The sequence below is a fragment of the Malaclemys terrapin genome, chromosome 8 (assembly GCF_027887155.1).
Source record: "Malaclemys terrapin pileata isolate rMalTer1 chromosome 8, rMalTer1.hap1, whole genome shotgun sequence".
Classification (NCBI taxonomy): domain Eukaryota; kingdom Metazoa; phylum Chordata; order Testudines; family Emydidae; genus Malaclemys; species Malaclemys terrapin.
In genome coordinates this window covers 95,067,124-95,080,034 of record NC_071512.1, presented here as the reverse complement: position 1 = coordinate 95,080,034, position 12,911 = coordinate 95,067,124, and the positions used below count along the sequence as shown (strand labels likewise).

Sequence of the window (12,911 nt, the reverse complement as noted above, 5' to 3'; positions counted from 1 at the left end):
GTAATTACCAGGTACCAAACACTACTGGGAACTCCAAAACTATGAACCATGTCAACTAATTAAAAATTAATATCCTAAATCCAGTACCATCTGGAATCAGGCCAGGACATGGGACAGAAACAGTTTTAGTGGTTCTGCTCGGTAATTTCCTGCTGTCAGTGCAAGGAAGGCAGACGTCCATGCTCATCCTCCTGGACCTCTCTTCAGCAGTCACCACTGTTGACCACAAGCTACTGTTGTCCTGGCCGGGAGAGATGACAGGGATCCCAGGGAATGCGCTGAAGTGTTTGGAGGGAAACACCAAAAGAGCAGTGATGGGAAACTGCACCACCACCATTACAAAACCTCTTATGTGTGGAGTCCTGCAAGAATCTATTCTCTGTCCTGTCCTATTCAATATTCATGTGCAGCCAATAGGTGAACTAGTCAGAATGAGCAATATGCAGATGCCCAGGGACAGCTGCTGGTGAGCCTGGTGCCTGCCCCAATGTGCAGGGCTGGGGGCAGTACAGTCACGCTGAAGGAGCTGCCTAGGTTGGGCGCTGGCTCCTGCGAGCAGCAGCCTGACATGCTGCTGCTTTCACCACTGCGGTTCCTGACCCGGTCACTGACCATGGCCCTGCTGGTCTCGCTCATTGTTAGGAGAGCCCTGCAAATCTGCAGATATGCGCTTTATATCTGTGGATTTCCACATCTGTATACATATTTAATGTTTAATGAAGACTCATACTTTGGGCAGCTAGCCTGTCCTACTGCTTGTACTACACGTCTATTTTTAGCACACTAGCTTGATCAGTCCTATTGTGGATTTGTCTATTTGAACTAGAAATTACACCTTCAGCTCTAGTACAGACATACCCTCTGTTTTATCCTGGCAGTCAATGACCTGTCCTTGATTACAGATGCTTTCATCACCCTCCCATCTGGACTACAGCAATGCAATATACCTGGGCATGAAGCCATCAACCCTTAGGAAACTTCAACTAGTACAGAATGCTGCAGTACAGTGAGCCTCTGCAGATCTGTCTTCCCCTCTCCAGATTGGCTTCCTTCAGAGTAAAGTATATAGAGTAAAGTTCGAAGTCTCAGTCCTTATCTTAAAGGTGCTCAATGGACCAGGTCTCGCATATCTAATTGATGGCCTAAAGCTCTAAGATTAGGACTGTAGTTGACACCTCCGCTCTATAGGTACAATGGAACGTTCTATCATAAGTACTTGTGGCACCTTAGAGACTAACACATTTAGCTGCTACTCTGAAATCTATCATAAGTATATAAAGCTTGTCTGGGCAGGAGATAAAGCTTTCTCAGGGATCATGCAGAGACTGCCGAATGAACTTCTATCACAAACATCACCTACAAGTGCAAGGCACTCTTCTTCAACCTTGCCTTCTCTAATATAAACACATAGAAACTTGTACATCTTAAAAAATTACAAAAACAAAACACTGCAGTACACACAATTCTCCCTTGACTACAGATGAAAGAAAGAACAAACTATATATCACAGCTGTTAGTCAAGTCATTTAGGGTATGTCTAAACTGCATAAAAAAACAGCGAATCTCAGAGCCCAGGCCAATTGACTCAGGCTCACAGGGCTCACCCTACTGGGCTAAAAATAGCAGTGTGGACAATCCCACTCAAGTTGAAGCCCAGGCTCTGAGATTCTCCTCCCTTCCTGGGTTTTAGAGCCCAGGCTCCAGCCTGAGCGGGAATGGCTACACTGCCAAACCATAGCACAAGCCTGAGTCAGTTAACCCTGGCTCTGAGACTTGCTACTGCAGGGTGGGAGGTTGGAGTGTAGCTGTACCTCTAAAGCACTATTGAAAGGCACTCAGATATTATGACAAGTTTCAGAGTAACAGCCGTGTTAGTCTGTATCCACAAAAAGAAGAACAGGAGTACTTGTGGCACCTTAGAGACTAACAAATTTATTAGAGCATAAGCTTTCGTGGACTACAGCCCACTTCTTCGGATGCATCTAATAAATTTGTTAGTCTCTAAGGTGCCACAAGTACTCCTGTTCAGATATTATGATGATGAGGGCACTATAAGAACCTATGTGTAATACAATAGAACCAACTGACACATAATTAAATGGTAAACAGTATAAGAGACTGTGGGAGATGGCAATGCCTATATTCCTATGGAAAAAAATCATAGCTAAGGTCATGGGGAGTGAATACATCCTCCTTATACCTGTTCATTGAAACAAACAAAAAAAAAAATCAATAGCTCCTAAATTTTATATATCTATGTGTGCCCAAAAAGTATGTAGTCCCAGGTTATTTTGAAATCTGTATGGGCAGTTATTATACAGCTCTCTGTGGTGACATGGCTGGTTGCACCAGCTATTACCATGTGGAGAGGAGTCTTGAGTTCAAGAGTAGAAATTCAATTCTTCTCCTCTCCAAACTCTGTCAGAGAACATTCTCTGTGGGCAACGAGAAAGTGAACAGATTGTGTCACCCTTGAGACCCTACAAACTGACAGTCTTTGGAGTAGCATTAACACCAACCGCTGAAGAAGATAAGGTATCTGTCCTCTGGGCTATACAGTGATGCTGAGTACTTGATTATAGACATTCAAGAAAGTAAGAGGAAAAAATGACAATCCAGAATGAAAAAGAGATGAGAGCTCTGTAACTATCCTCAGACCTCCCTGCACTGTTTGGGGGAAATAAGAAACAATATTAGACTTAACTAGAGTAATTCATCTATATTTACTCCTTCAAGTATGGAATTTTTCCAACAATACTTAAGAAGCAAATTTTGTATTACATTTTGAGAAAATCTTCTATTTGCTGCTAAAACAATTATACCAACTCAACAAAACCTTAACTATTGTTGTACCACTAAGACGTAATATCCAGTCTTTAGTCTGTTATGTCCGGATCCAAAGAAGCCAATCATGCCTTCAATTAACTAAAAATATTTTCATTAGAACAAGAAACATCAACAGAAAAAATTAATTAAGTTACCACAACATGAGATTTCCTTGTTGCAGGCTACTGTCTATTCTATTCCTTGCTGCAACTAAGTTACAATGGGCAAGGCTTTTGCACTGTACCACCCAGACTGTACCACACCCGAAAGGTGCTGTTTCCTGATAGTAACACCACTCATTCTTAAAAATTCCAACTATGTCAGCCTGACTCAGCTTTTAATTAAGTATATCCCAATTTTCTGTTCACAGTATAGTGGAAGACAGTGTGGTCCAGTGGATAAGATACAGATGTGGTTTCTATTTCCTTGTTCTGCCACTTACTTGCTACATGACCGTAGACAAGTCATTTTGGACAGTTGTAAAGTTTGACATCTGATTTTTGGTTGTCCCAATTGAGACACTTATGACCTCATTTTCAGAGATGCTGAATATATACAGCTCCCACGGACATCAACTGGAATTGTAGGAACCTTAGCGCTTCTGAAAATCATGTCCAACAGTCTCCGAGTTGGCACCCAAAATCAGTGGCCACTTTTAGAGAATGTGGGCCTTGGCTTCCCTGTGCCTCCCTATCCCAACCTGTAAATTGGGAATAATGTTCGATGAACCTTTAGAGAGAGATGAGATGGGTAAAGATGGACCAACTTGTGTTGTTGAGAGAGACAAGCTTTTGAGCTACACAGAGCTCTTCCTCAGGTCTGGAGAAAGTATTCAGAGTGTCACAGCTAAGATCAAAAAATAAATGATCATAACTAGTTACCACATATTCTAAGGGATCATTCAAGACAAAGCACGGGCGACCAAGCAACTGGTTTCACCCACAACAGACTGCTGACCATACAGAGTGGTACCGGGCCAGGTTATAACAATTATTACTTTATAGTTAATGCTGGGAAACAGTTTTGTGCGGGGGCAGTGGCAGAGTGGGTGGAGATGAGAGGACGAAGCAGTGTAGGCTGAGGGCATGTGGATGAGGTGGCAGAGGCGGTAGGGGCTAGTGGCTCCGAGGGGCCTGGTGCTGGTGAAGAGGTGGAGGGGTGTGCACAGGGTAGTGGCAATGACAGGTTGGAGGTGCAGTGGCGACTGATGGGCTGGGGGCCCTGATGCTGGGGCTGCAGTGGTGATGGAGGCTAGTAGGAGGTGCTGATGGGGCCGGGGCCACAGACTGACGGTGGTGGGTGATTGGTGGCTGCGGCAGTGGCCAAGGGGCTGGGTGGCGGTTGAGGAGACGGAGAGGCAGAGGGGGCTGGGGTGCTGTGGCGGTGGCGGCAGTGACTGAGGAGGGGGAGGGCTGGGCGGTGGCTACAGCAGGAGGCCGGGGTGGTGCGCGCGCTGGGGCGCTCCGACGGGGTGGTTGTTTCACATGAAGGAGAATCTCCCGCTTAGACTCGCCGCCCACCCGCTCTTAGAGCCCCAGCCAGCAGCTCTCCCGGCCTCCCTTGCGCGACCTCGATCAGCGCTCGCGCCCCGGCCGAACCTTCCCCGCCTCTGGGTTCCCTGATTGGTGCAAATGCGTGGTGGGCGAGGCGCTTGGAGGCCTCTCCTCCTTCCCTTGCAGTGATTGGAGGACTCCCATGTCAATCAAGGCCCAGGACAGTGGGCGGGAGTGGTTATGTGACAGTGGCGCTGCAGCGTGGGGGAGGAGGTGTTGTCACGTAAACTGCGCATTGTTTTGGGCGTAAGTGAGATTAGTGAATTGAGCTGGATACGTAGCGCTCCTGAGAGAGGAGCCGGCCAGCGCTCAGAGGAGCAGGCCGCCGCCGCCGCCGCCATGGAGGCGAAGCCCAGCGAGCTGGTGCTCTGCGACAGCCTCATGCTCTGGGTGAGTGCGCGCGGGGCGGGGCGGCCTGACCCCTCTTGGGGCGGGCGGGGGCTCTATCCTGTCAGCGCGCTGCCCGCTATCCTGTATAAGCGATCCCCGTAACCTCCCCCTGCGCCCCGCATAACGCCCCTTGTTACCGTCACCAGCCTGTGCACCTGCCCCCTGTGTTCATCCCCGTGCCCGGTTAACACCGCATCCCAGTTAGTGCCCCTGGACCGCGGTCCCGCGCTGTATCCTTGCCCCTCGCCCGTGGGCTCCTATCTTGTATAATGCCTCCCTCCCCCCGCTATAATGTCCGTGCCCGTCGCTGTGGCGTTCGCTACATTAGCAGCGTGGCTTGTATCTGTCACGAGTGGGTCTTGTCCCCTCTCCTCTCCTCGGGGTTTGCAGGAGGGTGTCTTTTTAAACTGCCCCCTTTATTATCTCTCTCCCTCCTACGCAATGCCTCCTTCCCCTCACGCCCTGTGTAATATCCTCTCAGCTTACATAGCTCACACACCCTATATAGTGCATCCACGCCGCCTACACAAACAACCGGTTGAATTCTTGCTTATGACGGTGTGGTTTTTTTTGTAATGTGACAGAAGCTGGGAGTACCTGGACAGAGCTAGTTCTGATTTAGTCTTTAGATCTGAGGCAAACCCCCAAACCTGGTTAGTGTCCCCATCATCATTCAATATTGTGTTAGTTTCACACTGCGATTTTAAATCCACAAAGAGTGAAATTTACCTTTACCAGCATTCCGGAAGCATTAAGCTCTTCTCTCATGCTTTAACCTGCTTTGAGGTTTGGTTTTAACTCCAGACTCTCTTGATCTGTGGCATCCAGAATCTTGTATTTGCTTTTTATTTTTTATTTTTTTTGAGGGGAGGGGGTTCCTTTCCACCTCTTACAACCGCAGACCACAGTCCAGCTTATGAGGGTGTGATCAAAGAGGCTGACCTGCGCCAAGTGTCTCTGTCACAAGGAGAATGACACCTTCATTCTCAGGTTCACTTTAAAGCAATCTCTCGCCCTCTGATGAAAGGCTATGCAGTTCCGTGTTTGACTAAACATTTATAACTATAGCTGCTTCTAAAATAAAGTCCCACAGGAGGAAGTTTTATGTTTAAAAAAATGGAGATTGTAAATATACCTCTTAAACATATAAACATTTTGCACCCCAGATGAGGAGAGACACTGTTTAAAATTAATTCTCCTTCTCTCTCTTTAATCTGCTCCTCTCTTTTAAGTTTCTCTCCACAGCTGAGTGTGACTTATGTCAAGTCTGCCTCATCATTTAAGTTGTCAGAGATCTGCAACAGTCTTGTCTAAAATGCCAGTGGTTTTGTGCATGCCATTAAAAAACAAACAAACAAACAAAAAACCTCTTTGGCCAGTGTCTTGAAATAATACCTGTGCAGAGTCATGTTAATTTTAAAAAAATAGTAATTTATACTTTATAATGTGTGTGTGAGAGAGATAATATTTTTAATTTTCTCTAACTATTCAGTGGAAAGAAATAGAAATCAGACTTGATATGTTCTTTTACCGGCTTCCTGATTATGGTAAGAGACTGCAGACCTCTGAATTATGCATCAGTAAGAATCATGGTTTACAGGAGTGTTTTTGTGCCCTTTCAATATGCAAAGGGAAAATACTGCTAATGCTTACACCTCTGACCTAATAACCAAGGCTGTAAGAGATTGGGCAGGGAAATCTTAGAATCATAGACTTGTAGGACTGGAAGGGACTTTGAGAGGTCATCTACTCCAGTCCTGTTCACCCATGGCAGGACTAAGTATTATCTAGACCATCCCTGACAGGTGTTTGTCTAACCAGCTCTTAAAAATCTCCAATGATGGAGATTCCACAAACTCCCGAAGCAATTTATTCCAGTGCTTAACCATCCTGACAGGAAATTTTTTCTAATGTACAATCTAAACTGTGCTTGCTGTAATTTAAGCCCATTGCTTCTTGTCCTATCCTCAGAGGTTAAGGAGAACAATTTTTCTCCCTTTTCCTTGTAACAAACAGCCTTTTATGTACTTGAAAACTGTTATCATGTCCCTTCTCAGTCTTCTCTTCTCTAGACTAAACAAACCCAATTTTTTCAGTCTTCCCTCATAGGTCATATTTTCTAGACCTTTAATCATTTTTGTTGCTCTTCTCTGGACTTTCTCCAATTTGTCCACATCTTTCCTTAAATGGGGCACCCAGAATTAGACATAATACTCCAGTTGAGGCCTAATCAGCGTGAGTAGAGCGGAAGAATTACGTCTCATGTCTTGTTTACAACACTCCTGCTAATACATCCGAGAATGATGTTTGCTTTTTTTGCAACAGTGTTACACTGTTGGCTCTCATTTAGCTTGTGATCCGCGATGGCCCCAAGATCCCTTTCTGCAGTACACCTTCCTAGGCAGTCATTTCCGATTTTGTATGTGTGCAACTGCGTGTTCCTTCCTAAGTGGAGTATTTTGCATTTGTCCTTGTTGAATATCATCCTATTTACTTCAAACCACTTCTCCAGTTTGTCCAGATCATTTTGAATTTTAATCTTACCCTCTAAAGCACTTGCAACCCCTCCCAGCTTGCTATTGTCTGCAAACTTTATATGTGTACTCTGTTGACCATTATCTAAATCATTGATAAAAATATTGAACAGAACCAGCCCCAGACTTGATCCCTGCAGAATCCCATGCGATATGCCCTTCCAGGTTGACTGTTAACCACTGAGAACTACCAGTTTTCCAACCAGTTATGCACTCACCTTATAGTTGCTCCATCTGGGTTGTATTTCCTTAATTTATTTATGAGAAAGTCATAGGAGACGGTATAAAAAGCCTTACTAAAGTAAAGATATACTACATCTACCACTACCACTCCCCCCCCCCCCCCCCAAATTCAGGAAGCACTGGAACTTAAATTTTTTATAGGTAGAAAAATTGCTATTATGTTATAATTTGCATAAGAACCAAGTGACATTTCTTGTAACCAACAAGTCATCGTTGCAATAACAATGGTTTTGGAGCAGTGGGCAGGTTTGACCATTCTCAATACCAATATCCTGTGAGTCTGATCATTATTTTTTCAGCATTAGCTTTGGTTTGGAAGCCTGTTAAATTATTAACAAAAAACAATAAAAGGAAACTTAGACCCAATTAACACTTAAAGTGCAGACTTCAATTGACAAAAGCAAAAATGTCAGATCTTAAAATATTTAGTACAGTGATTCTCAAACTCTTCAAAATGTGCAGGGCAGCATGTGCGACAAACAATTTGATTAATCGAAATTGAACATTCCCCTTCGGTTTTGCTCATATTTTGGCTGATTTCTTGTCTCTGTAGTTCAGGACTTGCAGGTTCAAAGTGGCTTTGTCAAAAGATTTTTGGTGGAACTGTATTGTACCAAATACTGAGAGTCTTGCAGTAGGAATTATATAAAGCCAGTGTAAGGTTATACCAGGGCTATCTGGTCCAGAATGTTTCTTTGGAAATACTAGCCAGTTGGTGGGTGCCAAATGGGAATGGGGGAGGGGAATTAATCACTCTTTAGAAGTAATTTAGAAATGCAGGGATAAAAAAATAACCAAGATAGAGACGGTTTAGCAGTACTTATAGGAAGGGGAACCCCATTTTTTACTCCTCCAACAAATTCAAACTGTGTGCATGCATATACGGAGTAAAGTATTTGTAAATATATAGGTATGTTTTATTACCGGGTCATGGAATTCAGAGTCTTACATAATAGTTTAAAAATAACTTCATGCTTTTTTCTTCACTCCATTTTTTTCTGCTAGTACCCGCCTAGTGTTTTACATGTTCAACATGTTGTACAAAAATGAAATTCTGTATCTTTTCTCGGTCTCCCTTTCCTTCATCTTATCATGGTTTCAGGGTTTTTTAATTTTTTCCATTAATATACAAATAAAAATAGCCTACCCTAAGGCTCGCCATAGCATATATCCAAATTCCAGCATTTTTTCTGAGTGTGGAAATGGGTGTGTCTAACTGATTTTTATTAGTGCTGCTTTAAGACATTATGGGCCTAACTCTCATGTATACCTTGGCTGTTTATACAGATCTAATCATGGAAAGGGATCATAAAGTGAATGTAATTATAATTTATTTCCACATAAAGGTCCCTTTAAACTGTTAGAGCAATGTAAAGGGGCCTTAGTGAAAATGAGAATCAGGCCCCGTATGTTCATATTGTTTGTGTGTTGCTATTGCAGCGTGTATGTATTGCCATATATGTATTGTTGTTGTTTGTTATATTTGTTTTGTTTTTCTGGTCTAATATCTTATTTCACTGATGTAACTCATAAGTTAGTGAACGCTTAATGGTATTAATAGCCATATGCTGCTACAGTCTATGCAACTTTAATTTTCCATAACTATGTTTAATATATAATTCACTTCCAAAATAGCAGTGGGGTGGGGAGAAGATGCTTTGTATTGAAAGGAATAGTTAGAGACCTACGAGCTATAATTATCTATAATATTAAGTGGTTTCAATTATTCTGGGTAGTCATGAGAGAGAAGCTCAAGTGGTTTGTATTATCATTAGTATTACAAAGGGATGTTCACCTTATGCATAAGCTTCCTTTTGGTTATGCATTTTTATTGATGCAATCCCTGTAGCATAAATACATATCCTCCATTGGGGGAGGGGAAAATGTGAATTACAAGTGTTAACTAATATTTGTACATATTGGATGCCTTTTTAATATTTCAAAGGCATCACCGAATTAGTGTGTTCTTCAGTCTGCTGTGTCATGGAATACTGTATTTTCAAATATTAAAAAGTTAGCTTACTCAAATTAACAAAAATATATTTATAAGTGCCCAGGAGAAACTGAACTTCTGTTGTCTAACACTATTACTTCCACACTAGTCGTCAAACTTAGATTTTCTGAATTGTCCCCCCAGAAAGAGAGCCTTTATTCCCTTCATATTAGGGAAACCACAATACTTTCCATTTAGATAAGAATGGAAATAATACCTGCAGCAACAGTCAGGGGGAAGCTATCTTTAGAGTAGGCTTGTGTCATGGACACCTGTGTCAGTGTCTTAGATATTTAAGTGCCTGGAACAATAGTGTATACGTAGATTCTTAACATACTAAAGCAGTTCCTTCTCTTGAATTTCCTTTAGCATTGTGCTTTATATCAGAGGAAGCATGTGGCCAAATTATGCTTTTACATAGAATTACTTTAGACTTACACCAGGATAACAGAGCAGCATTTGACTATTTTTTTTATAACATGACAAATACATACATCCAATGCACTGACATGTCTTTAAGATGTTCAAGCATTAATTATGCCTCTGTCCTGCAAAGGCACAAACTTAACTTCAAGCACATGTGTAGTTCCATTGTCTCAGTGGGACAGCTTATGTGCCTAAAGTTAAGCATTAGTGTGTTTACCTCACACTGAAGTCAAGCACTCAGGATCACGCCCATAGTCAGTAACCTACTTTCCTAGTTATGTTGACAGGAAACTTTTTTTTCCCCTCTGTTCAGTAAGTACACTTCTTATAATGTCTTTTAGAAGGCTTTCTCAAGCAAAACATACAAAACTTAACTCTTGTGATCCCAAAGTTGTATGTCCTTGAGACAGTAAGTACCTAAGGAAATAGCTCGTAGCCAGGGCCGGCTCCAGGGTTTTGGCCGCCCCAAGCAGCCAAACCAAAAAAAAAAAAAAAAGCCGCGATCGCGATCTGCGGCGGCAATTCGGTGGGAGGTCCTTCACTCCCAGGCGGAGTGACGGACCCTCCGCCGAATTGCCGCCGAATACCTGGAACTGCCGCCCCTGTCCAGAATGGCCGCCCCAAGCACCTGCTTGAGAAGCTGGTGCCTGGAGTCGGCCCTGCTCGTAGCCAAGCCTTTGAGTGCTTCTACTACCCTTTATAAGCAAAGGAGGAAAAAAGGTTTGGATATCTAGAGGAGCTATTTCATCCTCTCAAGTTCTAGTAGATAGTATTGCAGGTCTGGAATAACTCCGGCAGATGAGATTGATCACCATATTCAAGCTATCTGTTGTTGTTTTTTTAATTATCGTCAAGAGATTTATTTAGAATATATGGAAGTTGCAATCTTAAAATCTTATTTGGTCTCCCACAGACCCAGGGGAAGATGCAGATATATTCTGCATTATAGAATGTTGAATGGCTGCCTCTGGGGAAGAAATCCTTATTTAAGGTATTCTGTACAGTAACTCCTCACTTAACATTGTAGTTATATTCCTGAAAAATACAACTTTAAGTGAAACAATGTTAAACGAATCCAATTGTCCCATAAGATTTAATGTAAATGCGGGGGGTTAGGTTCCAAGGAAATTTTTTGGGGGCAGACAAAAGTCATTATACTGTATACTGTACAGTACTGTACTGTGGTTGGGAAGTGCCCCTGGCTTACCCCACACAGGCACAGCCCGCTGCAGGCAAGGACGCTAACTAGGAAGCACCTTTGCAGCAGCGGCGGCAGCTTCCCCAGGGTACGTCTATACTTACCTCCGGGTCCGGCAGTAAGCAATCGATCTTCTGGGATCGATTTATCGCATCTTGTCTAGACGCGATAAATCGATCCCGGAGGTGCTCACCGTCGACGCCGGTACTCCTGCTCCACGAGAGGAGTACGCGGAGTCGACGGGGGAGCCTGCCTGCCGCGTGTGGACCTGCGGTGAGTTCAAACTAAGATAGTTCGACTTCAGCTATGTGAATAACGTAGCTGAAGTTGCGTATCTTAGTTCGAAGTGGGGGGTTAGTGTGGACCAGCCCCCAGAGAACAGGCTCGGATTTTGCCAGGAATGCTCCAGGCCCACCTCTTCCTGTCCCTGCTCCACTCCAGGCCCACCTCTTCCCACCCCCACTCCACCTCCTCTCCGGAGCACACCACATCCCTCCCCCCTCCAAAGTCCTAAGTGCTGCCAAACAGTTGTTTGGCGGCACTTAGGACTTTCTGGGAGGGAGGGGGAGGAGCGGAGACACAGCGCTTCCCCGCTCCTGTCCCTCCCTCCCAGAAAGTCCTAAGCCCCACCAAACAACTGTTTGGCTGTGCGGGAAGCGCTGGGAGGGAGGGGGAAGAGGCAGAGAAGCAGAACTTGTGCAATGCTCCTTTGTAAAGTCGCTGCTGTTCCACAGAATCTTACAAGCATGCAACCAAACAACGTTATAAGGGAGCATTGCACAACTTTAAACGAGCATGTTCCCTAATTGAGCAGGGATGTAACATTGAAACAACATTGAGTGGGACAATGTTAAATGAGGAGTTACTGTACTTATAGTTTCAGCCATTTGGCAGTGGTAAACATTCTTAGTGTTGACTTCCTCTCCATGAGTGGCTGAATAATGTTAGTTTGGACCATGATCTTTTCTTTCCTCCCACTTGTAAAAAATCTGTAAACATTTCTATTCAAAATCTCTTTGGAGGCAGAACCTGTCTTCATAGCTTATTTAGCCATGGTAGCAGCGGGAGAGCCTCCAGCCTGGATCCTCCATCTAAGCATAGAAACCTATCTGACAACTATATATGTGTATGGTCCTACTTTTAAAATGTATAGCTATTTGGTGACTGAACATGCAATATCTTAGGAGAAATCACATTAAGAATTATGTCGTAAGATGTGTACTACACCCTTCAAAGCATATGCAATGCATCAGCTTAATAGTTGTGCTTCTAAGGCAGAAAGTGTTTGCCCCACCCAATGGGGTGGAGAGCAAAGGTGATTTAAACTGGATTCTGGGCTATACTGGGTGCTGAAATGGGCCCCAGGTCCAGTTAAAGCTGTTCCTGCATGCTTTAACTTGCAGCAGCCTGTCAGAGATTGCCTATGGACTGCAGTACTTGTGGCAGCCCTACACTGCACTGGGGGAATCATGGCCCGGTCCTTTGCAGTGCCTTTGACTTCTGTAGGCTATGGGGTAAGGGATAGTATTTTCCTGGGATATATTTCTCTTCATTGTGTCAGTTTAGCAAAGTTCATGTCACTTTTCTGTAAATGATTCTACTGCAAGTAATGGATCCTGCTTCCACGGAAGTCAGTTGCAAACCTCCATTGTCTTCAGAGGTCCAAAATCAGCCTGTAAATCTATGAAAATTGTTCAGACCTGTATTATATATATATAAACCACTTGCTATTTGCTTTCATATTGCCA

The 12,911-nt window shown here is 43.7% G+C and overlaps 1 protein-coding gene across 2 annotated transcripts in view; it reads left to right on the top strand.

Moving 5' to 3' along the window:
- Positions 1-4,686: 4,686 nt before the first annotated feature.
- HOOK1 (hook microtubule tethering protein 1) overlaps positions 4,687-12,911 on the top strand; it is a 59,373-nt gene continuing 51,148 nt past the window's right edge. For both annotated transcript variants that reach the window (XM_054037962.1, XM_054037961.1), the window contains exon 1: positions 4,687-4,769. In XM_054037962.1, coding sequence (XP_053893937.1) covers positions 4,719-4,769 — 51 coding nt within the window. In that variant the 5' untranslated portion in view covers positions 4,687-4,718. The remainder of the gene's footprint in view (positions 4,770-12,911) is intronic.